This window comes from Acomys minous, assembly GCF_964271855.1.
Source record: "Acomys minous genome assembly, chromosome: 13".
In the NCBI taxonomy this organism is placed as follows: domain Eukaryota; kingdom Metazoa; phylum Chordata; class Mammalia; order Rodentia; family Muridae; genus Acomys; species Acomys minous.
In genome coordinates this window covers 6470965-6497873 of record NC_140495.1, presented here as the reverse complement: position 1 = coordinate 6497873, position 26909 = coordinate 6470965, and the positions used below count along the sequence as shown (strand labels likewise).

General features: G+C 46.6%; 1 protein-coding gene across 9 annotated transcripts in view; it reads right to left on the bottom strand.

Annotated features, from left to right (window-relative positions):
* RBMS3 (RNA binding motif single stranded interacting protein 3) overlaps nt 1–26909 on the bottom strand; it is a gene marked incomplete at its 3' end in the record, with an annotated part of 1316912 nt that overhangs the window by 1277006 nt on the left and 12997 nt on the right. For 8 of the 9 annotated variants that reach the window (XM_084751867.1, XM_084751868.1, XM_084751872.1 and 5 more), the window contains exon 1: nt 24589–25084. In XM_084751867.1, coding sequence (XP_084607993.1) covers nt 24589–24804 — 216 coding nt within the window. In that variant the 5' untranslated portion in view covers nt 24805–25084. Of the gene's footprint in view, nt 1–24588; nt 25085–26909 lie in introns of those variants that run through there. The other variant, XM_084751857.1, reaches the window with a different exon arrangement.

Below are 26909 nucleotides of genomic sequence, written 5' to 3'. Positions count from 1 at the left end.
TACTACTGGGTGGGTTGTGTCCACAGGCAAGCTCATCCACAATCCAGCTGCTCTCATGGTCGTTGTCCAGTACTGAGATGTTGCTGGAACAGTCTGTACCTGTCCCTTGGGTCACTACCTGTTTTGGGGGATGCCCTAATGGATTACTGGCTCCACTGCCCCATGAAAAGCAGTCCATTGCTGCTTCTCCAGACTCCTCTGGGACGCCTTCTGAGAATTTCAAATCCCTGTGTCCACATTAAGGGCTTCGAAGCTTACAAATCTCTGCAACCAAACTTGAACAGATCCAAAACTAAACTGTTTTAATTATTGCCAACAATTGGGTAAAATGGAAGGAAGTTCCCATGTCCAAACCTTTTCTTTGCTCTCCCATGTTCAAACCTTCCCTAGGGTAAAATGGAAGTAAATTGCCTATAACCAAACCTTTGCTCTCCCATGTCCAAACCTTTTTCTTTACTCTCCCAAAATTTTCATGCATCGCCAGCATTGTCTCTTGCCTTTTCTCTTTGCTCTCCCAAGAGTTTCAAATGTACACCTGAAGGGAATTTTCTCCCTAACTTTGTCTCTTGCCCACACACACGTTCCAGTACCCTGCCAGACTTCCTCCAACTGGGACATCGTCAAAGCAGCTACCCACAAGTGCTCCAGCCCAACCTCACGGATCGTGCCAGCTGGACCTGCACTGCCCTCCCCAGCTGCAGATGTTCTCAGACCCTGGACAGCAAATCAACAGCCTGTTCTTCTGGAACCTGGCCAACATTTCAGCTTTTTAACCCCCTGTGTCAGCAGGAAGTAGTTAAGACAATTACTTCACCCCTTATCCATTTGCAAAAGGCTGAAATAGTGTGCTTCAGGCACAGGACAAACAGCTCCAGGTTCTCCCAGCACTCCTCGGTCCCTGTCTCCTGCAGGACGTGGCTGACATACCCTACCCTCTACCCTGAACTTTCAGAGTAGAATGTTTCCTTCCTCTTCACTATATAATCTGGACATTTTGTTTCTATTGCTTTTTTTTTTCTCTCTTTTCCTGTTACAAGGCAGCCAAAAGCTGTTTCCAATGAACCTGCATTTATATACTTTAACTTACCAAATATAAAGCAATCCAATATTCCTCATTTTTTAATTATAGGAAAAGGTAGGGATGTTAGGATTCTGCGTCAGTCTGCCTACCTGTGATGTCACTGCTTACCTGCCATGGGGGCGTGGCTCTGCCCAGGGCCATATAAAAGAACAGATCCTCTACCCTCTCTCTCTTCTTTACTCTCTCTCTCTCCTCTCTTCCTCTATTTCTGTCTCTGTCTCTCTTTGGGGTACACCTCCCCCCTCTCTCCTTCTCTCACCATGCTCATTTAATAAACTCCTCTACAACATAATATCTGGCACCTTGTATCTATCATTATCTTATTCTCACATATAAAACCAGCAGCCTACAGTCTTCAGGCTGATGAAGGGAGAGGGACCAACTTTGGTTGGTCTGACTATCTGCTTGCTTGGAGCATTCCTAATTCTGCTTTTGGATAAATTAATACAGCAATAGTTATTCAGAGCACACCAATCTCTTGACATTATAAAAATGCTTTTTTTTTTTTTTAACTTTGGGCCCCTTCCTTATAATTTAAAGAACTGGAGACTGGGAGCTGGAGAGATTGCTAAGCAGTTTTAAGAGCATTTGCTGCCCTGGCAGAGGCCCCAACACCCATGTGTTTTCACGACTGCCTGTAACCCAGTTCTGTGGGATCCTATGCAGGCACTGCACATAGGTGGTGCACATAAACTCATTCAAGCACATATATACATACAAAGTTATGTAAGATCAATAAACTTAAGACTAGTGAAATAAAATATTGAGTAACTTCGGCACATAGCCATGAGGTTTCTAACACAGAGTTCCACCGAGAGCTTTGTGTTTGAGATTATGTTCTGTGTGTGTGGACACAGGTGTTGCATGTGGACACCAGAGGTTGACATGAGTCTCTTCCTCTCTGCCTTATTTTGTGGGGCAAGCTATGTCACTGACCACTAATGTCACTAATTCAACTAGACTGGCTGTCCTCCTATCTCTATTTCTCTGGCTTTGTCATGTCTATACCTGCCATGCCTAGTGTTACCTTGCTTTGTTTTACTTTGCTTTGCTTTGCTTTGCTTTGCTTTGCTTTGCTTTGCTTTGCTTTGCTTTAACACAGGGGCTGTGGATGTAACCCAGGTTCTCATGCTTTCATGGCGAACATTCTACCAATGGATCCATCTGTCCAGCCTTTTCCTTATTAACCTTGAAGAATGAACCAATGAGGTTAGATTGGAGAAAGAACTGTCAAAGGCAATTTGAGTTTGCAAGTGCAGCAAGCGAGAAGCCACTGGTCATATAACCCATGAGGTGGTCTTGAGGGACAGAATTGAAAACTCAAAGGAAGCTGGCAATGGACGAAGCCTTTGTGAGCAGCCTTCATGAATACACATCCACTGCTTAGGACAGGGCTGGTGTCCTAAAGTCCACCCTGAAAGGATGACAGACTTTTCACTCATCAATTCAAAGGGGAACCCACTCACCCGTTGCGTGTGCTTGACCACAAACTTTGGAATCATGGAGTTCTTACTCAACAACTTTTATTATGTGCTTGTGCACTAGGGGTATTTTAAATTTTACTTCTAAGTAAAGTAAGTACACACATATTTACTCACACTAAATGAAGTGTAATTTTAAAACTTTATAAAAATGTGACTGATTTATAAGAAGCCAGTTCTGAAGTGGAGACCCGCAGGTAGATATATTTCTCCCTCCTTCTTGAGGGAATACACTTCTGTCTTGGAAGCCACAGTCTTGCAAGGACAGCAGCTGCAGCCAGCAACAGCTCTATGGCTAATGCCGCAGTGCCCCTGTCCGACCTGTGGTGCCAATGGCAATGTGGGTGTTAGGAACAGCAGGAGCATTGGGAGTTTCCCACAAGTTCAAGTGAGCAACCAAAAGCCATGGCAACAATCTATCTTTTGAGGGTCTGAGTATGCCATGGGACACACAACGCTCTTCTGGCTAGCTCACAATACCTGGTGGTTATTATTCTGTTCAACGAAAGTGTAACAAGTTTGATAGATTACATATTTCAAGATTTAGAGTGAAGTCGAAAGAGTTGAGTCAAATATTCTGCATCCCACGCTTAGCAAGCTGATGGTGAAATCCTTAACCCCAGGTTTGCCCTTCTTGAAACCTGACTGGGTGGCTACTCACCACCACCTCACGAAGAAAAGATAGAAAAGTTGTTTTCCAACCTTGGCCACTCAGTACCTTCCGAGATGGCCTGAGGGTTGTTCTAAAACCACACCCTCGTACCTGTCCTGAGCACCTGACAGCACATGATGTCCCAAGCTGAGCTCTTGCCCTCTCAAGGATAAAATAACTAGTAACCAATCATTTTAAAGGTCAACTAACCAATCATGTTTGTACTAAGTTCTGCTTCTCTACAAGTATAAAAGACCCAAGCTCTGCTTATTCGGGGTCTCCAGCTCAATAGAGCTTGATAGACCCCATTGCGATGGATCAATAAAGCATCCCTTGCTGTTTGCATCGGACTGGACTCTCGTGTCTCATTGGGCTCTGGGAAGTAGGACCTAGCCTCCCAGGTCTTACAACAAAGCTAAGTGTTTTTAACATCACACTGTGCTCTTGCTTTAGCATTTATTCTATTTTATCCATGTGTGCATATATGCTAAGTGTGCCACAGGGCCAGGTGACACCTCAGATCCCACAGCCTGGAGTCAGAGGCAGGTGTGAGCAGCAAGTCTGAATGGTGGGAATGCTGGGAATTCTGGGAATGCTTGGAATGCTGGGAATTCTGCGAAAGAAAACCAAGTCTTTAGCAAGGAGCAGTCCAAGTTCTTACCTGCTGAGCTCTCTCACCAGCTCTCATGCTTTCTCTCTCTCTCTCTCTCTCCCCCTCCCTCCCTCCTTCCCCCCCCCCTCTCTCAAACACACACACACACACACATACACACACACCATTGGGGATACAGTGTTTTCCCTGATTTGACAATTCATGAGCATGGATTACTCCATACTGTACAAGATAAGAAAATGCTCGTAGGAAAATGTAATGGAAGTGTAACAGCTCCAGGATCTGAGTTCACTGGTGTGGAAACACGAAGCCTACCTACTGTGGTTTGGAGACTGTGGTGCTGAAAGGCAATTCCCACCGTGCCTCAGTCAAGAAGCAGAGCTCCAGTGAGACCCAATCTCATTAGAGAACTGACAGTCAGAATCAGAATCAATACCCAAGACAAGGAAGCACGATGAGAGTGGACCTCCATGCCAACCGCATAGGACCTAGCAGCACCCAAGAGCCACACCTTCAGGCATGCTTATGAGTGCATGTTGACCAGGGCAGTACTCTATCCCTGAGCTGGGGCCCTGGCCAGATAAAAAGAGGGAAGAGCTCCTAAGATGTATATTCTTGTGATAAAAATAGATTAGTAATTGATATGACCATGATTTGATCAACTAACTATTAGGTAGTATAACTTATTTATCCTATGATATGATTATATAGAAAGATAAGATGAAATAGTTAGACAAGGTCTTCAAAAACCTCAGAGACATACAGAACATGGCATTTAGAAATGTTTTTTTTTTTTTTTATTATTTTAAAGATTCATTGACAATGAGATGGCTAACTCATGGCAACATCCAGCCTACCTCAAAGAGGATAATGAGCACCAAAGAACCTCTTTCTGGAGATGGCTTCCAAAATGGCAAACAAGCCACCGGGAAAAATGTCCTCTTTTCTACCACAGACAGAACATTGCCTTAAAAAGGGCAAACTTGGATGCAGGCAGAGTCAATGACCAAACTTGGCCAAGACAGGGTAAGCAAGTCCTCAATAGTTCCTGCCTCACAAATATGTCTGTCGGACATATTGGGCCAGAAGGCTGAAGATGATGCTCCCATATTATAGAGAGTTCTGGGTGGAAAGCTCAGGTAGAAAACTGTCTCTGTCATCTTCTCATTGGAAAGTTACTAACCTGCACTCCCTGTATACTCAGGTAATCAATTTTATCCCTTCTCAAGTCTCTGATGGGGTTGAAGATCAGATAGTTTAGTTTCACAATTAAGCTTAGTTGTTTAGGAGTTAAGATATTTTTAGGTCTAGATAGATGTTTTAAATTGATAATGATGAGATAACGATAGATATTGATTTAAAGTCAGAATTTTAGGCCCACCAAGATAGGAAAGATGTTTTCTTCAAGGCTGCCAAATACAAATAGCCAAAACACTATGAATGTAACATTTATATAATTCCTGATTGTGTTATGTTTCTTCTTACTATAGGTAGTTTATTGTATATACGTATAATAATATACATTTATATGTAAAAAATAAAAAATGTTTAATTTTTTAAATGCTAGAAAAATGGGGAAGAAGGAGGAAAGAGCAGCAGCGCTCCTCTGCTCCTGCTCTGCTTCTTGACTGTGGACAAGATGTGACCAGCTGTGCTCCACCCTCCTGCCACCGCGACGACCTCCCTGCTATGAAAAGCTGTCTCTTCAGACTGGGAGGGAAAGGACATCCTTCCTCAAGTTGCTTGTGTCGGATATTTTGTCTCAGCCATGAGAAAAGTAATGCACCTCCCAGGATGAAGTGTCCCTGTGCCTATCAGTTCTTAACTGTCATCTGGTGGAGTCGCTGCAGTGTTACTTTTCCCTAGAGAACTCAAGAAATCCTCCCAAGAAAGCACACAGCAACAGCAGTAGCAGAGATGCTTGGAGCAACTTGCTTCTTAGCTCAAGAATTCTAAGACCCAGCAGCTCTGGACAGCTTCTTGTGACTAATCAGGAAAAATTAAATAAGGTAATAAATCAAAAACCACAGCCCACCTCTGCTAAGGGATCTACTGCAGCCTCCCTCACATACTGCACCATAAAAACCCATACAGTCTGTTTATCAAAATATAACAATCACATATAACTGAGGTGCAAAGTGATGATTGAGGATATGTAGAAAGAGCCAGGCAATATACACACACACACACACACACACACACACACACACACACACACACCTATACAAACATACATAAGCATATAAGTCTATATGTACAAACATTCTGTCACATCTCACTAAGAAATTTAAAATTAGCTATTAGAAAGCAATATATATGTATGTGTATAAAGACAGATTTATGTATACATATATCTGTTACCTCACCAGCACATTCGATTTCAACTATGTAGAGTCAAGCAATATACATATATGCATATATCTCTATGCATACATATATACGTATGCATGAATGCAGGTTTCTATAATCCTTTTTGTACATACATATATCTGTCACCTCACCAAACCAAACTTATTTGCTTGGTGAAGATGAATAGAATTTCTTCAGATGTCACCAGCAGTCACACGTAGCTTCTTTCTTGTGATTCTTTTAAACCTCACCTCAAGCACCATGCTGTTTTTCTGGTTAATCAGCAGCAGATAGCTAGAGTTTTGAGAGGTGAATATTCTCCTTGGCTGAAGCAACACCTCTGTCAGACTCTCCTCACTCTGCCTGGCACCACATGAGCACGGGCTACCCTGGAGGATTCTGGGTCGTCATGACTAACCTAGTATAAAGTTGCCCATTAGAAAGCTTTGTGTTTTCTCTTTTCAAAGAAGCACACAATGAAAGTCAAATAACAAGGCAACGGATGTGACGTTGCTCTGCTGCCATCTTTGTGTATGTGATACTTCAGCTCTAGGCCACAATTAAACAGATGCATCAAAGACTTCCCAGAATGTCACAGCAGCTGAGGCCTTAGTCCTCAGTAGTGCTTTTCCCTGAAGAATTTCCTCACCCTGTCTACCTCTTATTCTTTTACGAGTGAGACACAATCTGTAAAGTAACTTCTGACATGCTGCTATTGCCACTAATGCCAAATCCCCATAGAACTCAGAGCTGTCCCAAAATGAGGTATCTTTAAATTCCAGAATCATCTACAATCAGAATTAGAAGAAAAAATGGAAGGACACCTGTAATCCCAGCACTTGGGGAGGCAGAGGCAGGAGGATCTCTGTGAGTTTGAGGCCAACTCACGGAGAGTCCAAGACAGCCAAGAAACTCTGTCTCAAAAAACAGAAAAGACAAGACAAGAAAGAAAAAACGGAGGCATATCTACCTGAGATTTGATTTGTGACTCTGGCCTGTAAAACTGTGAGCAAGGCACCCTTGTTCCAGTAGCAGCCAGGACGCGCACAGGCAAGCCTAAGCGGGGAACATCTGTGGCTACTGTGAAGGTAAGACCATCCTGGATGTGGAAACCCAGTCATCATTCTACCTCTCTCTCATGAGCCTCATACAAACATCTAAGCCTCATGCTTGTTGAAGCCATTGACACTATGTGCAGGCAGCCATACTTTACCAAAAAAATAAAAAAATTTAAAAAAAATTTAAAAATCTCAGGAGTGGGAAGATAACCCCAATGCTATAGACTAGCTCATACACACAGAAGTCAGAATGACCCGATGAGCAATCAGAGGCCCTTTGCCTACAACTTTTGGTAAGCATGTGTGAGGGCTAAAGTTAAGTTTTAAGTTTGAATTACTGTGCTTAACAGATCTGTAAAAGAAAAAAAAAATGCCTCTAACCTGCAAGTCTCACTTGTCCAAGAACAGATAACTTCCTGAAATGCTGGGGCTGCTGTTCATGGAAGAGAACAAGTCATGTATTTTCACTTCTGTAAACTAGGTTGGTTGCCCCAACTTCATAGAATACGATTGATTACACATAGGTATGCAGGTAGGCAGGAAGTGTGTCAGGCTGTAGCTTGCCTCCAATTGGATAAAGGCAGGAGTGTGTAGCCTTGTGGGTTTTGCTTTTATAAGCACCTGACTAATGTAATTCAGGATCATTCTTTGGGAATCTCAGGTATGGACCTGGTTAGTGTCCACTGTCCTGGCCAGGATTTAATAAACTTTGCTTCAAAACTGGCTCAAAAGTTGTGGTAGTGTCTTATTCTCACCTGGTGGGGTTATTACATGCCAGCTTTTCAGGACCTCTGTATTTTTAATATCTTATTTTGTGGCATATTAAAAAAATACTAAAAGGGGGCTGGCAAGAGAGGTCAGGAGATCAAGCAGTTGCCTCACACGTACAGCACCTTTTGATCTCCAGAAGCCATTTTTAAAAGGCAGGGATGCCGGCTCCACAGTGGGTAAAGGCCAAGACAGGCAGATCCCTGGGGCTCATGGGCCATGGGCCAGCTGACCCAGGCTAATCAGAATGTTCCAGGTCAGACAGAAGGAGGCTATATATGCCTGTGGAGTCTCAGCAGAAGATGCCCTGTGTCCCTGCGGCCATGTGAACACCAGCACCCCACCCACCTCCTCCACCCCCACCCCACACTCCTTCTCCACCCATTCCGTCACACACACACACACACACACACACACACACACACACACACACACACACTTATTAGTCAGCAATAGCCTTCTTCGTTGCTTACTTTCTCCTGGCAGCTCACTCTCGCTCCTGGTCCACGTTCTTCACCACTGTGTAATGGAAGAACTGGGCCCTGCTGAGTGCTGCCTGTGGTACAGTGTGGAAGGGGGTGGAGGTGGGGGATCCAGCTAATGAAATGTGTAAAGGAAGGAGTTGTAGACCACTTCAAGGTGTCATTCACATTTTCATCCTGGCTAACAGGGAGGAAAATTCACCAGCTCTACCCTGGGGCCCTGTTCTCATCTCTTTTCTTGCTGACAGTCATGAGATGCGCTAGACAGAGACTCAGTGAGTCCCACACGATGGTCCTGAGAACAAATTCCCCAGTTCTCCCCCCAGCTGCAAAGAGATCACTCTTCTCCACCAGGGATGGAGGGGAAAAGGGAGGACATAAATAAAAAGAGGGTTGAAAACGTACTTTGCATTATCTCTGTTCCCGTATCCTGCTTGCTTTTTTTTACCCACAGGCAAAGCCAGTGGTGGTCAGGACACACCAAGGTGGAGGTAAGGACTAGAACACCTTCAGTGTGTGACTCCAGGGTGCTGTATCTGTCAAGCAGCTCAGCGTGGGGCTCCCCCGCATTGCTGCAGACTCTCTGATGATGCTAACTTCCTCGCCTGTGCACTCCTGTTGGTAAGTGCCATCGGAGCCATCCCCCAGTGTGAGGACAGTCGTGAATGGCTAAGAGGGGTGTCAATGGCACTTCAGGCATGGTTCAACCGCGCCCTAATAAGAGCTTTGAACTTGGATATGAGGAAAGCTATCTGGGACAACTTCAGCAAAGAGTGTTTCGCAGTAGCCAAGGACAAGTACACAATTCAATGAAACAGCGAAGCAAAAGCACAGCAACTCGGCAAGCCCGAGTCTGTGAATGAGCTTACGTTCTTAACCATGCCTCTCCGCACACAATACTGTAGTTCAAAACAATTCGTAAGTGATTCACCAAGAACCTGCAGCGGGCAAATCCAGGGAAGTTATAAACGTCTCTCTCTTCCTGTCGGAGGAATGGTGGCAGAGCATCCTGGAGGTTGAAGTGTGCTGGGATTGGTCAGAGCAGGTGAATCCACATGAGTATTCATGAGGACCACTCACGAGGGAGTGTTCTCATCTGCAACACTCAGCACAGTAGCCGGTGCGCGTGTGGCTTTGAGCATTTATACCATGATTGGTGCAAATGGGGAACTGGCATTGTTCCCCATTTGTTACCTTTGCATGGCTGCACTTGTCCGTTGACCACCATAGTGAAGGAAGGTAGGAAGAGAGGACGGGTGTTAAGCACTGAGTGTCTGGTAAAAGGGGGCATGGCTACAAAAGCTGTAATCTCGCCTCAAAGCTTCAACTTGCACTGCACCTCTAACAGATGTCAGCAAATGCCTCCTCCGAGGCTGAGCTGGTCTTAGCAAGAAAGAACAACATAATTGGTCTAGCACACATACACAGGAAATGGAGTTGGTGCCACCACACGTTTCCCAGTGCCAGTGCTAGGGAAGGAGAAACTAGGAAGACGTCAAGTTGTAAGGTCATGAACCTCTATCCCACTCCAGGTTGTCCCTTTACGACTTTGCATTGCTGCCTTTACATACACACAGTTGGGTAGGGATTTCCAATATTCACCTACAGTCACCTAGAGGGCAGCTAGCTGTCAATTACTTATTTGCTTGCTTGCTTGCTTTTATTTATTTTTTTATTTTTATTTTTATTCTCCTTTTTTGTGTTTCTCCATCAGAATGTGAGATGAGTGTGGGCATGGACCAGTCTGGACCAAAAAGCAGAATTACATATAAGAGTGTCAGTCAACATTGGTATTTGCACCCAGCCTTCTAGATCAAAAATATGTTACACAGGTGCTAGAGATGGAGCCAGTTGCTAGAGTGCTTGCCTATCAAGGCCAAAGGAAATTCCAGTTCACCAAATTCCAGAAGGCAGGAAGGACAAATGGCTATCTGTGGTGCGTTTTGCACACCACAGTGGACAGTGGCTTCTAGGCTCCCTCTTATCACAAGTACCTGTTACACACTTCAAAATCCACCTGGCGCCCTGGCTTTTCTGACTCCTCTACCCCAGATCCTTCCCACTCACAGACTTCCGTGCCCCAACTACTCATTTTCCTTATAGGTCAGCTACTTCAGCCATATGTCTTCTCTTCTTGTCCTTCTCTCCTCTTTCCCCGCCTCTCTGTTCCTGCTTCTCTCATGGCCAGGTCCAGTCTGGTCAGTCTACTTCTCTCTCTGGCCTACACACTGCCAGATGCCACTGGCTGTCCTCTCTCATATCTACAAGACAAACCTTCCCCTTAACCAAACCATAGAGCAGTCATGTCGACAGTTTAGACATTACCTGGCATACATAATGCCCTGGGCTCAATTTCCAGGCACTTCATAAACCAACAATGGTGGTGCTTACCTGTAATCCTAGCAATTGGGACCCAGAGCTAGGAGGATCAGCAGTTTAAGATTAGCCCCAGCTACGTAACAGTTTTAAGCCAGCATGGACCACATACAGAGTCCCCATCTCAAAAAGAATTTTACACACACACACACACACACACACACACACACACACACATACACACAGAGAGACAGAGACAGAGACAGAGAGAGACAGAGACAGACAGAGACAGACAGAGAAGAGAGACAGAAAGACAGAGAGACAGAGAGAGAAGAGAGATTACTACTTGTGACATATTATATTATGGTTAGAGAAAGATCTGAGAAAACAGCAGACTGAAATAGATTGATCACACAGGGACTTGACTTCCTTGAGATGTTCAAGTAATTCTGAAAGCTGGTGAGGAGTGAGTGAGGTGTAATGGAAGCGAGGAACATTGTAGGCAAAAGGAACACCATAAGTAGAACGCAGTGCGTTAAAAAACTCTAACAAGAGTCACGATTGTGATGTGTATTACCCAGAGAGTAATGACGGCAGGAAGGCAGCGGGCACGGTGTATGGGGCAGGCACAACTGTCCCCGCAGGGCTGCTGCAGGCCCAGTTCAGACAACGTTGTCCCAGGATACACTTCAGGAATGACCACGTGCTCCTTTTTACCCTTTCATCCAGCCTCCAAATTTCAACAGTTTCTAGGTTTTTGCTGATGTTGTTTTAGATCAATGACTTCAGTAGTATCATGAAAAAAACTGCAAGAGTATACTTATTCATCCAACAAAACCAGGGAAACATAATATATGATAATATATAACATATGATATGATAATATATAATATAATATAATATGATAATATAGAAAATAATATAGTATACTCACATAAATACAACACAGTCTCCCATTAGGGTTGATGAAAGGCACTGCTAACATGGTAATGGTTGAATTTAAGCTCCTACCTCAGGTAGTTCTTGGAAGCATAAAAATACCATTTGAATTTTATAGTTTAGGATTCCAAGGGTTCATCTAAGGGTTCACGATAAGAAAGAAAGAAAGAAAGAAAGAAAGAAAGAAAGAAAGAAAGAAAGAAAGAAAGAAAGAAAGAAAGGAAAGGAAGGAAAAGGAAAGGAAGGAAGGAAGGAAAAGGAAAGGAAGTTAGTTCCAAGTCACATGATCCAAGTTCCATGCTCTCCTTCCCAAAGATCTCTCCCCACTGAGGTTGCTGTGGTCCTTCCTCTGCGACTCCACCCCTACTAACAACTTACTATCTGGGTGTGTAGTATCTTGTATCTTGCCAGGGAAGAACTTCTCCAAGAAGCTTCCCCTTGGGTAGGCAGGGAGACCTTTTCAGTTAGTGTTCCAACACACGCTGACTGGAGTGCTGAACTTAAGGAACTGGCTTAGGATGTGCAAGGAAGCCTTGTCAGGAGACCCTGCTGCTAAGGTCACAGTCTGTCATTACCAGACAGTCCTGGGCTTGGTGAAATGAAGGACTCCCTTTGTCAGCACAGGGCTTTTCTTCTCTGCCTGATCCCTGGAGCCCAAGTCACCACACCTGAGGAATGTCACACTGTCCTTAGGGAGATCACAGGTCCAACTCCCTTTCTCCTGGTAGAACCTGTTCAGCAAGCACCTGGGATTCCTGGAATGCCTCTCCAAGCTAACCTGGCATCTCAGTACCTGAAGCCCCCAACCAATGAGACCTGCCCGCTCTGGATCTCCCCACCCACTCCCCAAAGTTCTAAATAAGCTGCTTCCACCCTAAATAAAGTTGATCTGCCTCCCCGCAGCTGGTCCCTGAAGGTCATTTCCATTTGTGCTCACAGGCCACCAAACCCCTGGTTTGTTGCCTCTGCTTCCTTGTTCCTGAGAACTCACAGCCAAGGACGCCAAGAATGAAGGAGAGCAGCAGACCCTGGCGCCTTCATCTCCTCCAGATCACCACCCTCTGTCCTCATAGCAGGGACACTGGCTCTAAAAGAAGACCAGTTCCTTTCAGACTCATGGATTCAACACCTCAGAACGCTTTCAGCATCGGCATCCCTGACTCTGGGATCTCAACGACCAGCATCCATCCTGCAAGTGGGGTGACTGACTGCTTTGGTTGAATTTGAGTCGAAGATCTCAAGACTTGGAAAATGTGGCTCATCTGAGAGTTTACTGGTCAACAAGAATGACTTGATTGCTCTCTTAGTAATTCAATACTTATGCCATCATCATCCCTTCACTCTTTTGTATGTATGTGTGGTATACGTAGATTTGTGTGTGTGTGTGCATGTGGGTGCACATATGCATCAGCCTGTACTCCACTGTTACTCTCCACCTTATTTTTTGGGACAGGATCTCTCACTAAACCTAGTGTATACAGATTGACTAGACTGGCTGGCCAGACAGCTCGGGATATCTTTCTGTTTCCACCCCACCCCCAGCGGGGTGACAGGCGTGCACTGCCATGCCTTCTGTCTCCACCCCATCCCCAGCACCGGGGTGACAGGCGTGCGCTGCCATGGCTTCTGTCTCCACCCCACCCCCAGCACCACCCCATCCCCAGCACCGGGGTGACAGGCGTGCGCTGCCATGCCTCACTTTCTATGTAGGTGCTAGAGATCTGAACTTGGGTCCTCACACTTCCACAGAAGGCACGTTGCTGACTGAGCTGAGCAGTTTCACAGCCCATCCATCAGTATCTTTACTGAAGAGATGGTTCAGTAGTTAAAAACGCTTGCTGCCCTAGCAGAGAACCTGAGCATCCACACTGAGCAACTCCAGGGTATCGCACGCCCTCTTCTGGCCTCCCTGGGCAATCACCCTCATGTTGGTGTGGACCATCCTTTCAGGTGCCTGTTTTTCATCTGTGTTTCTGTGATGAAGGTCTGTTCAACACTGTGGCCAATGGCGGGCAGGGAGGGAGGGAGAGATGAACTGTTTGCATTCTTATTGATACATCTGTTATTTTCATTTTTTAGGTTTTAGGAACTCTGACAGACATTTGAGGCATACACACATAAATTAATTAATTTAAAGTCCTGGCAGTGGGTGGGAGAAGGTATCCACTTTCAAGTTGCTATGGTTGCTATGGTACAGCCTACAGGGGTAAAACTGAAGCTGGAGTTTAATCTAATGCACAAGAGTTGGCTTGTCCTGTTGCAGACTCCTGGGTCCCAACAGCAGCACAAGTTAGCTGACAGAGATGGATGTCCTTGGATCGCGACCCGTATATGAACACCTCAGACCTCCAGTTCTCTGGAGAGTTCTCGGTGCGCTAACTTCTAAGGTGGATAAAGTGAAACCTGGAGCCCCTCATGCTGCTTTAAGCTGGTGTTCTGGCCTGCATCTCAATGACAGCTGTGTCATTTCACCTGAAGTCTGCTTTAAGAACAGCCGGAACAGCAAGCAACAACTATGGCAGCGACAAGGGGAGACACTAACCCAGCTGTGAGTTCCACCTCAGGAGGTGGAGGAGACCGGAGGAGTTAAAGTGCAGCCTCCCTCCACCATACGACAGCTGTGTGAGCTGGGCTGGTGACGTCATCCCTCAGGATGGCGGGAAAGCATGAAGTATGATCACCTGACTTGAGTCTTCCTTGTTTGTGATGGACACATGATAAATGCTCAATAATTGTGAGCTCACCAAAAGCTTGAAATGTCTGTTGCCTTGTAAGCTCCTCAAACTTCCATCAGGGTTTCTGAAATCCAACCCTAAGTGAAAATAAGAGATTGTATCAACAAAAATATAAGCCTTCCCCCTAGAATAGGCCAGAGATTAGAATAAGCTTTCACTAAAGAAACGTACAGGTTACATAGCAAGCACACAAAGAGATGAAGATATCTTGCTATCAGCTTTTAAAAGACCCTCTTCTCCACACCCCCAAAAGGTGCCTAATGGTTTTTATTCATTTTCTAAAATCTGTAATCACAGATTGGCTTCCAGGAACCTGGAAGTACCTCAAATGACACAGCACCTCCCTCCCCAAAACGAGTGTGATTGTCTGTTCAGGAAAGCGAGGGTCCACCCTGAAGCATGAACAGCCATCCCCAGAGATTGGTAAAGCCCCTCAAGCAAACCAGAATCAAGACAATGATTAACTATATGGTTTTATTTACACCAGATATTGAGGCCAGGTGGGAACAATGTGCCTGGGGAGACACTGGGGGTGACACAGACATCCTTGTCCTGCTGGTAAGTACACAGGCCACACGGTAGCCAAAACTTGTTGAACTATCCATGTAAAAGAGAGTTTTACTGCTTGTAAATTATGACTCAATAAAATTTAGGAAAGAGAAAATAATAAAAAGAAGAAGAGGAGGAGGAGGAAAGAGAGGAAGATAAAGGGGTAGGGGAGGTAGGAGAGAAGGGGGAGGGAGGAAGAAGGGGAAGGGAGGAGGGGGAGGGAGGAGGAGAGAGAGGGAGGAGGAAGAGGAGGAAGGGGAGGAAGAAAAGTGTGGATGGAGACATATGGGAGATGGGGCTAGTCTGTCCTGACAATCTGGGGAGAAATGGAAAGGGAGACACCCACTAACTAGCTTCACCGTATGTCCCAGTCTCATTTCATCAGGCTACATTTTAAAAGGAGTCTATTTGTCCTGTTTTATTTTTATGTTTTATGAGCCAGCATGTATGGCTCTGCACCATGTGTGTGCTATGCCCTCAGATGCCACAAGAGGGCAGCAGATCCCAAAGACGAGATACAGAGCTAGTAGTGAACAGCTGTGTACAAGAGCCCACTCATTGCTTTTAGGTACTGAGCCATCGCTCCAGCCACACTGGGCTGCTTCTACTGTCTGGAACTTGGTCTTAGGAAGTGTGTCCATGGCCTGCAGTTGTGGATGCAGGCTAGGAAAGTGGAGGCTCCTCCTATTGTCCTGGTCATGTCTTTTAGGGATTAGTATTTTCAATCATTTTACCTGGAATTCTCTCTTCCCAGGAATGGCAACCCTAGCCATGCTGAGCCAATGAGAAAGAAGAGACAAAGTAAAGTGCTCCAGCCCCACATTTCCACCTTGATACAGGGCCACAGAAGGTCAAGGCACAGTCCACAGAGAAGCTCGTGCCACAGAAAAGTGAGGACCATGAAGCCATGTGGTGTGGGGTATAAGGGAGGGGTAGGGTAGGGAGGCTGCCATCCGTTCTTCCCAAAAAAGGTGCTGGATACCCCAGAGAAATTCTGTGTTTGTTTTATTTGATGCTCAAAATGCTCTTTACGTCTTGAGCGATGTAATGTCCTTTCTTGTCACATAACAAAGAGGACTTAGTTCTACTCTAGGACATAACACACGTAGGGTTAAATTCTTTTCTGGCTATTTCTGTGGACTTCCTGAGTAAGGAAACCACATTTGGGCATTGCAGTTTGTTTTCAGCCTAGAAGCTCTGTGTTCAACTTGTTCCCTCGAAGATGTGATCTCAAGCTCCACCATTTTGCATCACAGAGCTCCCCCTCCTGTCTGTCACTCCTCCCAGCTGCCATTCCCTCCTCCGCTCGATCCTGTGGAAAGTTTCTGGAGTCTTTTCTTGGCCATGACTTCAACACACCCTGTGCCTGCAAAGCTCTTGCTCTGTGTCCCAACTCTTGACTCCTCCCCATGCAGCCTCCACACAGGGAAGTCCTTCTCTGCAGACATATCCTCCTGCCCTGTAGGTCCTCACCACCTTATAACTGTCCCTGTCCTCCCCTGAACCTCAAATCTCACATCTGTGACTTTTCAGTCCTAGTGTGTGATAGAAGTACCATATATACCGAAGGGACAGGATCCAGTGCAGTCACTAGTTACTGAGCTCCTGCTATGAGACAGCCATGATAGCTGAAGAAGGCGCATGACCAAGAATGAGCAGCTGAGGGCTGCAGAGATGTCCCAGCGGGTAAACATGTTTGTGGAACAAGTGTGAGGATCTGAGTTCAAGTCCCTAGAAGATACTTAAAAGCTGGAGGTGTGGCACCAAAATCTATCATTGCAGCGGCCCTATGGGGTAGCAGAAGACTAACGGCTGAATAACAAGACCCTATCTCAAACAGTATGGGGGGTGAGGAATGACACCTGAGGTTGTATACACACACACACACACACACACACACACACACACACACACACACACATACACACACACACCTGAGAACTAACAAGCCCGAGGTAGCGCTCCTCAGGTAAGGCAAGGTCAGTGTTGAGGGACAGAAATGTCTTGACACATGAAGCTTCACTTTAGGAACTGAAACAAGAAATCAATTTGCTTTAGTTTCCAGCAGACAAAAACAAGTTACCTTGCATCCCAGTGGACACACGTACCGTTAAAGGTCTATGCTTGAAACAATTAGGTCACAACTACATTCATTCTTAGATCATCTGCTCAACAGCTGTATATGCTAATCTCAGTTTACAAGTAAAAAGTAAAAATCCTAATAATTCTAAACCTGAAGCGGACACGAAATATTTCATTTAACCACTCAGAACTAAGAAGGCTAAAATTCCCTAAGAAGGACTTTTAGCTCAGGGCGTCTGAAAGTCTGTCATAAGTTAAAGGGTGTCAAGCATCAGTTCTATATTTTGGTAAAGCACTAGTCATGTGAGGTCAACTTCTCCCTGTCAACCCGGGAAGGGGGGAAAGGGGTGGAGGAGCAGGCCCAGCAAGCCATACTTTCCAACCCAGTCTCCTAATTCTGTGATGTAAGAACTAAGTCAAACAGGAAGAACTGAGCTGAGGAGACAGCTCACTGAATAAGAGCATTTGCTGCATAAACATGAGGACTTGAGTTCAAATCCCCAGCACTCACAAAAGCTAGGCATATGTGTGCATGCCTGGAACTCCAGCACCGGCAGCGGGGACAGGCAGACCCAAGAGCTCACGGGCCAGCCAGCCTAGACTGAACGGTGTTTCAGGGTCAGTGTGAAATGCTGTCCTAAGGGAATGTGGCACAGAGCGCGTGACAGACGAGGACACCTAACTCCTTCCTTTGACCTCTGGACAGATACATATATGCATGTGCACACACACAGGTACACACACATACAGATGCACACACAGGTACACACACATGTACAGATGGACACACACATGTACAGATGCACACACACATATGCAGGTGCACACAGGTGCACACACAGGTACACACATATATACAGGTGCACACACACACATACAGGTGCACACACATACACACAGGTGCACACACATACACACAGGTGCACACACACAGGCATACACACATACATATATATACTCACTATAAGATCAAATAGTCTTTCTTCTTCTGGGTATGTAAGCAAGAAACTGCATTTTCCTTTGTTTTTAAGTGGTAGGGAGTACAGTGTTACTAGCAATGGATATTCCTGAATCATGCTTTCTTTCTCCTTCTCTTTCTCTTTCTAGGAAAAAAGTGATGATGGTGTTTTTTTCCACTAATATCTATTTCCTTGGTCTAATAAAAGCATCTCAGGGTTTTCTGGTATCCAAGTAATTACTCAAAGAAAACAGTGGTCTATGAGGCCATTTCCAGAGAAAACTGGTACATGGGCCCCCATCCTAGTCAGTGGATTCATGCCTGGAGAGATTCATAGGTGATGACACTTTAGGGTGATGGTGAACGGCAGAGTGGTGGGGCCATCGAAGGAAGTGGGTCACTGGGGGTGTGTCCTTAGTGATATGTCTTCCCTGGTGCTGTCCTGATCTGTACCCCTGCGCCCCCCCCAACATGGCTGAATTGTTCTGCCATGCCTTTGTCTGCCATGACAGTTGGATACCTCTGAAACTGTGAGCCAAATTGCGTCTCTGCCCCCCTCGGTTTATCTTGGGTGATTTGTTACATAAAAGCAAAGGCTGGGGTTATTTCATGTCAGCTCATGAGACAGCTTCCACCACTACTGGCCACTCACATAGCTCAAGTAAATTTAACAAAACACAGTTCATCATTTTTCTTCTGATTTTATGATGACTTTACCATAGAACACATTTTGGCTCCAATTGGATATTTCTCTTTTCTATAACCAAAGAACTGTACCATTTTTTTAAATTATTAAACTATTAATTTGTAAGCCTAAAAATTTGCTACCTATTCCTCCCAAGACATACGAGCAGGGCAATGCACCAGATTTATGGGTGGGTTACATTTAGTCCTGAGACTAGGGGTGGACAGAGTAAGGAGGTCTATCCTGCTGGCCCTAGTGACAGGATAGGTAAGTCACCTATTGGCAAGTGACAGTAACTTTTTACTGTCTACCACAAAAGCACCTGGACATGACACCACACTGGTTTCAGTTCTGTAGCACAGATAAACACAAGCAATAGACAGAGGAGAGGGTCTGTTTCAAGTCCACGCCCATCATTTGGGGATGACCAAGGCAGGGACTCAGAGCAATGAGTCACATCACATCCACAGTCAAGAGTACATCTTGTCCACTCTCGGCTACCTCTGCTCTAACACTGTTCAGGAGCCGTTGCCTGGAGAATGGAGCTGCCCACATTGGCTGCATGTTCCTAGATCAATTAACAGCCAAGACAATCTGCCCTTCCCGAGGCACACGCTCAAAGCCACCCTCATCTAGACAGTCCCTCAGTAAGACTCTTCTACCAGGCAAGTCTGGGTTGTGTGCAGCTGACAGTGAAAACCAGCCAGCACATACCACACGGCCCAAAGGACAAAAGCCGGTCAGAGAACCCCAGCTTGGTTTGACTGTTGAATAGTGTGTCTCTCCGTGTCATTGCCTGCCTCAGAGCCTTCCGGTAGGGGAACTTAAATTCTCAGCGTACCTTCCTTTTTCAAACCTTGGACTCCCGTAATTATAATAATCAAACTATTATTAACAACACGGGCCATCGTCACCTGGGAAGTTGTGAATTAAAATATTTTGTGGCTTCTACCATTCAAGCCATACGATAGTCATTGGTGGTTGACAGAGTTCACAAACAACACTTAAAAGTGATTTTCTAGGTCTGGGCCAGAAATCAGAGTCCAACGGGCTAACAGTAAAAACATTTAAAGGCCTCTGAGGTTCCTCATGCCAAGAACACCACTTAAGGGTCAAGCACCTATGTGATCTGCCTTGATTTACCAGCATTCTCCTTGACTTGTTTCTTGAGATACCACTGTCCCCTGCACACTCCAGATGTCCCCATAACCAATGCAGAACTGAGTTCCAGATTATAACAAGAAGCAAAGACTTCACTCCCCATAGTCAATGTCACCCAGGTTTTGCCAAAATCTTGACACTCATGGGGGTCACCACACCTGAGGTACTATCCCAGAGGTCTCAAATTGGGGTCACTATACCTGAAGTGCTACCCCAAGGTTCTCAGGCTGAGGGTCACCACACCTGAGGTACTACCTCAGGAGTCTCAAGCTGGGGGTCACCACACCTGAGGTACTACCTCAGGGGTCTCAAGATTAGGGTCACCACACCTGAGGTGCTACTCCAGGGGTCTCAAGTTTTGCACTTAGTGAACTGTCTCAATTTACCACAGACATCAGGAAGCAGGCAGTGTAAGGTTATTTTTGACCCTTAAAAATCCTCTCTGGGCTTTTGAATGGAAAGAAAGCCTTCAGTTCTGTGCAGATAGCATGGGAAACACTGACGAGCTGCACACTCACCCAAAAAGAGTTTAGCGACAAGCTCGGCTAATTATTCAAACAGTACTTTCTTCATCGCGATGCATGTAGCCTGCATTTTATGGAATACTAATACTGTGTTTCAAAATATTAAAATAGAGGAATCTGAACAAAAACGTTTAGATAGCACTCTATTTTTAAAACTTCCCCGCATCTGAAACGATTTCAAATGGAAAAACTTAAAATCCAAACAACGAACAGGACGATCAACTCACTATACCAACATCATAGAGGGCGTAGCCTCAGACTCTGTGTCACTAATAGGATGTAGCTAAAGGGAGAATTGGAGCCATTATCATCAGCCAGGAACTACTAGTAGCCATGGTTCTGAGCTCCCCTAGGCTCCAGAACCTAGAGGACAAGAAGGGACAACTGTCCTGCTCACTGACCAAGTTCCTTGTAAGGATGGTGATAAATTCACACCTGGGCTATAGGAGCGCTGCTGCGGGGGGGGGGGGGGCAGGGGGCAGTGAAGGGAGGAGTGGGAGGCAGAGAATAAGAAAGAGGATGCTGTGAATGCGATGAAGAGGGAACAGAAGAAATATCCCCATTCCCCATATGGGGTCAGGAGAGAGATTTACACATTTGTACAAATAACTTGCAACCACAAGGGGTTAAAAAAAATTACACTGGGGTGGTACATTATACAAATATTTTTTCAAATCTTTTTCAAGGTTTCATAAACAACAATTCATGAGTTATCTGGTACAAACAGAACATTTCTGAAGAGTTTTAAAATCAGGAAAAAGATACTCAGTGCCCTTGGGAGATTTGGTAAGAAAGTTTTGAGGTCAGGTGTTTTAAATCAAGAACAGCTTTCAAGGATTTGCTGGTCTCTTACAAGTTACCTTTAATCTTCCTTCTTAAGACTAGAACAGAACAGACCTGCCCAGTTTAGAGCCTCTTCTGACGGATGTGAAGAAGGCAGCCTTAGAATAACAGGCATGAAAATATCACACCAGGTCACCAAAGGTGGCTACCGCACAAAGGTTGACACAGAGACAGGGAACCCCCTTTAGTAAAGGCTTAATGACAAAGCAGAGGAGACAGGTGGTCAGCTTAGGGTCTGCTCAGCTTTATGGAGTCACACCACATGCAGCCTGGAGCCGCTGTACACTTCTAGAAGAGAACCACATGACCCCCTTACAGGACAGAAAACACTAGAAACAGGATGGAACTCAGGTGTTTTTAAGTCTCTTTTAGGCCAGCAAGATGGCTGAGTGGGTAAAGGCACCTGCTGCCATGCCTAATAACCTGGGTAGAACCCACAGAACCCAGAGGGCAGCAGGAGAAACTGACTCCTGAAAGTTGTTTTAACTCCAAACACGTGTTGTGTCACACACACACACACACACATACACACACACACAGACACACAAACACACACACACAGACACACACACACAGACACACAGACACACAGACACACACACACACACACACACACACACACACTCCAGCATTCTAATCTCTCATTTCAGAGACTTTATGATGACATGTGATCTATGAATCTATGATTATACACCCAACAATACAATAGTGGCTAATTAGGCGTCACCCCCCCATGCCACTTTTTCAATCAGACAATGAAGGTAAATTATCCAAGGCAGAATCAAAACACAGACGCTGAGCCAAGTGTGCTAGTGCATACATGTAACCCTGGCATTTGACAGATGGAGGCGGGAGATCTGGAATCAAGGTCATCATCTACTATACAGTGAGTTCAAGGCCAGCCTGGGCTATATAAGACTCTGGTTCAGAAGGAATCCAAAACAAGCACGCAGAAACAACTTTCGTTACCCTGTAAACGCTGTACTTCCGAGGGTGTGCCCACTTACATCTTATTAGTGATGTCCTTGTAATGAAGGAAGAATTAAGTAAAGGATTTTTAAAAGTCCAGTTCTCATGAATGCAAAGAAAACATTATAGCAGATACAATCATTGCACATGACAGCTTTTAAGTCCAAGGTGCTGTTCTACCCATCTTACCCCAAGCCTCATAAGCCCACGGCCCATTCTACCCCAGGGTTCTTTCATTTACATTTAAGCAGAACAATTTAGTCAGACACCAATAGGTCTTTCCACTCATAACCATATTTGCTTTCATATTCATCAAAAGCAAAAGCCGTCATTAAGGTTTGACACGCAACAGCCATCCTCTGGCTCTTGGAACGGCTGGCAGGGCCGACCACAGAGACGAGCAAAGGTTAGCACAGCTGATGTCTAGGTTCAGAGAAGGAAGTCACATAATTTAAGACAAACACCTGGGGGGGGGGGGCGAGTAGTATTTTGCTTTCACCTCAAAAAATAAAATCGCAGGCAGACATGCAGCAAATCACACCGCCGGGCTACTTGACTATCTGAACACACTAATTAACTAAATGTAATCAACCCGCTTTCATTCCTCTCCTTGCCTAGTGTGTGTTTTTCTAGAGCCTCGCTTTCCTCGTTCCTCAGCGGGCAGAACATTAGACAGTCTACATGGTGCAGCAGAGGGAAACAAACACGCACAGATTTTTTTTTTTTTTTTTTTTTTTTTTTTTTTTGCTGATGGCAGGAGTTTCTTCTCACGCTCAGGGCAAAGGAACCCACACTATAGCCGTGGCAGCTGCGGCTGTAGATTTTAATTACTCTCCACACGGATGTTGCAGAGGAGACTTAAAGTTCAATTAGGTAATATGATGCTCCGTTAGGGTTGTTTTCATAAAACTGGGCACAGGCTTTCAAATAGTAAATACGCAGCCGTGACAGGATTAAATATTCATGAAATCAAGATCGACCGGGAGGCTGGGGATATCAGACTATTAAAATTCATATAGTTTTCACAATGTAAATCTTGTATCCACTTGTAAGGTGCCTCGTTCTGGTCTGGTTTGGAGTGTGCTCAGATTCCAACTCCTGTGTAACTTACCATTTAAGTAACAATATTGATTTTTGTAGATAAACAACAACCTTGATTCTCACCTCAGGTTTCAAAATGCAGAAACAATTTTAAGCATTCACAAATCCAAACTCAAGGTTCTGTCTGCAGACACAGAGCAGCACCGCTCCATGTGGTCCCAGCGTGCCGCAGGTACCCGGTTAATCTATTGGTGTCTTAGCAAAGGTCCAAGGCAAACCAAGGCATTCCCAAGGAGGAGCACGCCAGGTGTGGCTTGCTTCAACTAGCACAAGTGCCTATCTGTCTGTACACTTCCTTCCTTGAGACGATGTGGAAATAAAGTACATTGACGCCTCTTGAGTTCCAATATTCTGATTTGCTGAACCAACTTTCCCCCAATATTAGCAGCCGCTTTCAAAATGCTTTAACAAACACATGTGCGCACTGGATACCAATGGAACTAAACAACTAGCTTCCACCAAACTAAACTCGGATCATGGGTAGAGGCAGAAACTGCCCAGAGAGCGCTGTAGTAAGCACACTCTGAATATTACCGAGGAGGCATCATCTTCGGTACTGTACAATTTTCTCAGCAGAGGAAACATCAGCACCAGAGACTGACATCTGAGCCATTTCTTACTGGAATTCAATTACCGAAAGAACTCCACACAGTCAGGCGCAGGTCTCCCCTGGTCTACAATGACACAGCAGGGCTGCAAAGGACTTGCAGGGTTCATCTGCTGCCAGGCACTGGGTCCCAGCCCTCCTGGAGAGGAGGATGCCCGCTGAGGAGGACCACCTCCAAGCCTAGAGCTCCGTGAAGCAAGACTGCCCAATGTGAAAAGAGCCAAACTTTGCTCCCATCGGTAGGTCCATGTCACCTCCCCTAAGGAGTCTAGGAAGCCGCTCCCCAGGTCTTGAGGCACACTTCCCCTAGACCCACAGCACTAGAAGTCTAAGCATTGCTCCTCCCGCGGGTTCAGCCCTGCCCTCAGCCTCGCCTCGCGTGTACCATGACTTCCTCTGCACACATCACTTAACACCGAAATCAGAGCAGACTTCTTTCTGCACACGCCTTCCAGTTGAGAAACTCACTACCGGCGTGGATTCCTTTAAATCCCACGCCTTCTTCAATCCTCCACCCCACCCCCCACACAAACGAGGTAGCGGGGCTGGGAGCGGAGGGGTTAAAGAGACAGCTGCTACTGGCCCTCCTTGGTCAGGTTCAAAAGATGTCACGGCGGCCACACCGCGGACCTTACCTTGCTCTCCCTTCTCTCGCTGCTGGGTCTCGTCTCTGGATCGTCGCTGTCCTCAGCGCCCGCACTCTCGCCGGGCACTTCATCCTGAGCCAGCTGCTGCTGGGGCTGCGGCTGGGGCTGGGGCGGCTGTGGCGGCGCCTGGCAGGCTCCGCCAGCCCCCTGGGAGCGGGGGATGGGCTCCGGGCGCGGAGAAACTCCCTCCACATCCATCTCCATCTTCCCATTCACTGGAGGGCAAGACAAAAGCGGAGCCGAGACTTGGCAGCGGCGCCCGGCGGCTCCTCAGCGGCCCGTGGCACGCATGGCTCGCCGAGGAGGGGCCGCCTCGCGCGCGCCCTCCCTCCTGCCACCCTTCGCCCGCACTCCCCGCGGCTCGGCTCCGGCGCTGCGGGGCGTCTGGGCCCGGGAGCCCGCGAGGAGCGGGTAGCCGCGTGTCCTTGGAGCGCTGGCCTTCAGGCGCCCCCCGGCAGTCCCGCTACACCGAGCGCATCCTGGCGGTGGCAGGGCGCCTCCCAGCCGCGCGCCCCAACCAGCCCTGGGGACAGCCTCAGGGACTTGTTCTCTTTATCCTCGATCCCAGATCCGCGATCCTTGATCATCGGGCGTCTCTGGGGCCCACCTGGGTGTTTCACATCCCTTCCAACCTTTTGAACAAAGTTACTGGAAGAACAAACCCCGATGGGCTGGATTTGCCTGGCAACACTGGCAGGGATGGGAAATGTCAGGTGTAAGTGAGATCTCACACCCCCAGCTGCTGACCAGGCACCGACTCTATCTGTTGTCCCCTTCCCAGCGCAGAGGAACCAAAGAAAGGAGGGTGTCAGCAAAGATTAGGAGAGGGGCAAGAGGAAGGCTTGTGGTTGGAGAGACCACCCCAACCCCAGGTAACGACCACCTCCTGACCCTGATTCCCCCTTCTCTGGGCAACAAGAGTGTCTGGAGGACCAGTCCCTTCCTGTGCGCCTGCCTGTGGCTCCCAGAGCCCAGCACCGGGGTCTGCCCTGATGCTGACGACTCTGTGTAGGAGTGCAGCCCTCTACTAGAGAACATGAGCACGGAAGCAGCTACTATCAAATTCCAGGCATGGAAACAGACCTAACAAGACCTTGTCTTGGGCATGCCAGGGGTTAAAACTGGGGAGGGGTGGGGATCCGCCGGATGGCGACGGTGCTTGGATCCGGTGCTTGGATCCGGACAGTCTCACTGTGTTGAGTTTGGCACCAAGGTCTGACCCTGGAGGGTCAAAGGAGGAGGAAGGGAAGCGGGGTGTAGCTGCCCAGCTTTTACTGCATCATACCTTGGGGTGGGTGCCAGCTGGGCGCCTGCTCTCCCAAGTGGTCAGTTCTCTCAAGCAAGCTGGGCATATTTTTAGGAGGTGAGTTAGGGGCAGGCAGCGAAGTGCTCTGTAAATACAGCGTTGGCAAGGATAGACTAGGAAGGGCTTAAATTGGGACTCCCTGTCAGTCACGTTTATCAAAACCCTGTGCCACTCACAAAAAAATTAAAAAGAGTTGCTGCCTAGTAGTAGTAGTTCTGAGCCCAGAAGTGCCCAAAAAAAAAAAAAAAACCCCAACAACAACAACAACAACAAACAAAAAACAAAACCAAAACAAAAGAAAAAAGAAAAAAACCTCCTAGGCTGAGCCAATAGAGTCAGCTTCTAGTCCCACATCCTAGGAACTGGAGGTGCGTGCCTCCAGGCTCTGTGAGCCCTAAAACTGGCCATGCTGCTCCCTTGGGAGGCTTTCATCCCCAGGTAGCCTGGCCCTGGGCAGCTAAAGCTGGAACTCAAACACCTTGGGGTGGGGAGGACCTGGAAGCATGTGTAGCAGATCTTGTCACCTTTGGCTGCTCTTCCAGCAAGTGGCCACATGCCTACCTTTCCATCTCCACAAGTCTCCTCACTCCCTCCACCCTGATCTCCGTCCTCTGCTGTGCTCCTGTCCCGTCAAACTCCTCCGCTGCCTTTTAATTGACGAGGGGCTGCCGCTGCCTGCCGGTGTCTCCTCTGGAAGTTACCAGCTGGCTGGCTCCAACCATGATAAAGATCACAGGTGGGTAGGTACGAAGAGAGAAGAGCCCTTGGCATAAACCTTCCCCCCCCCTCCCCGTCTAATGTTGCAATGCCAGGGTGCAGGAGCAGAGGGTGGCTCCAAACTTGCTATAAAACCAGCAGAGGGCGTGGTGGGGCTGTAGCATATAAAAGTGGCACTGTGATTTGCACCCATCAGGGCCTCCAAATCACAGGGGATGTCCTGGCTCCTCCCTGAGTCAGAACAGCTGAGGGCAAGGAGAGGCCTTGAGAACTCACCCAGGCACGG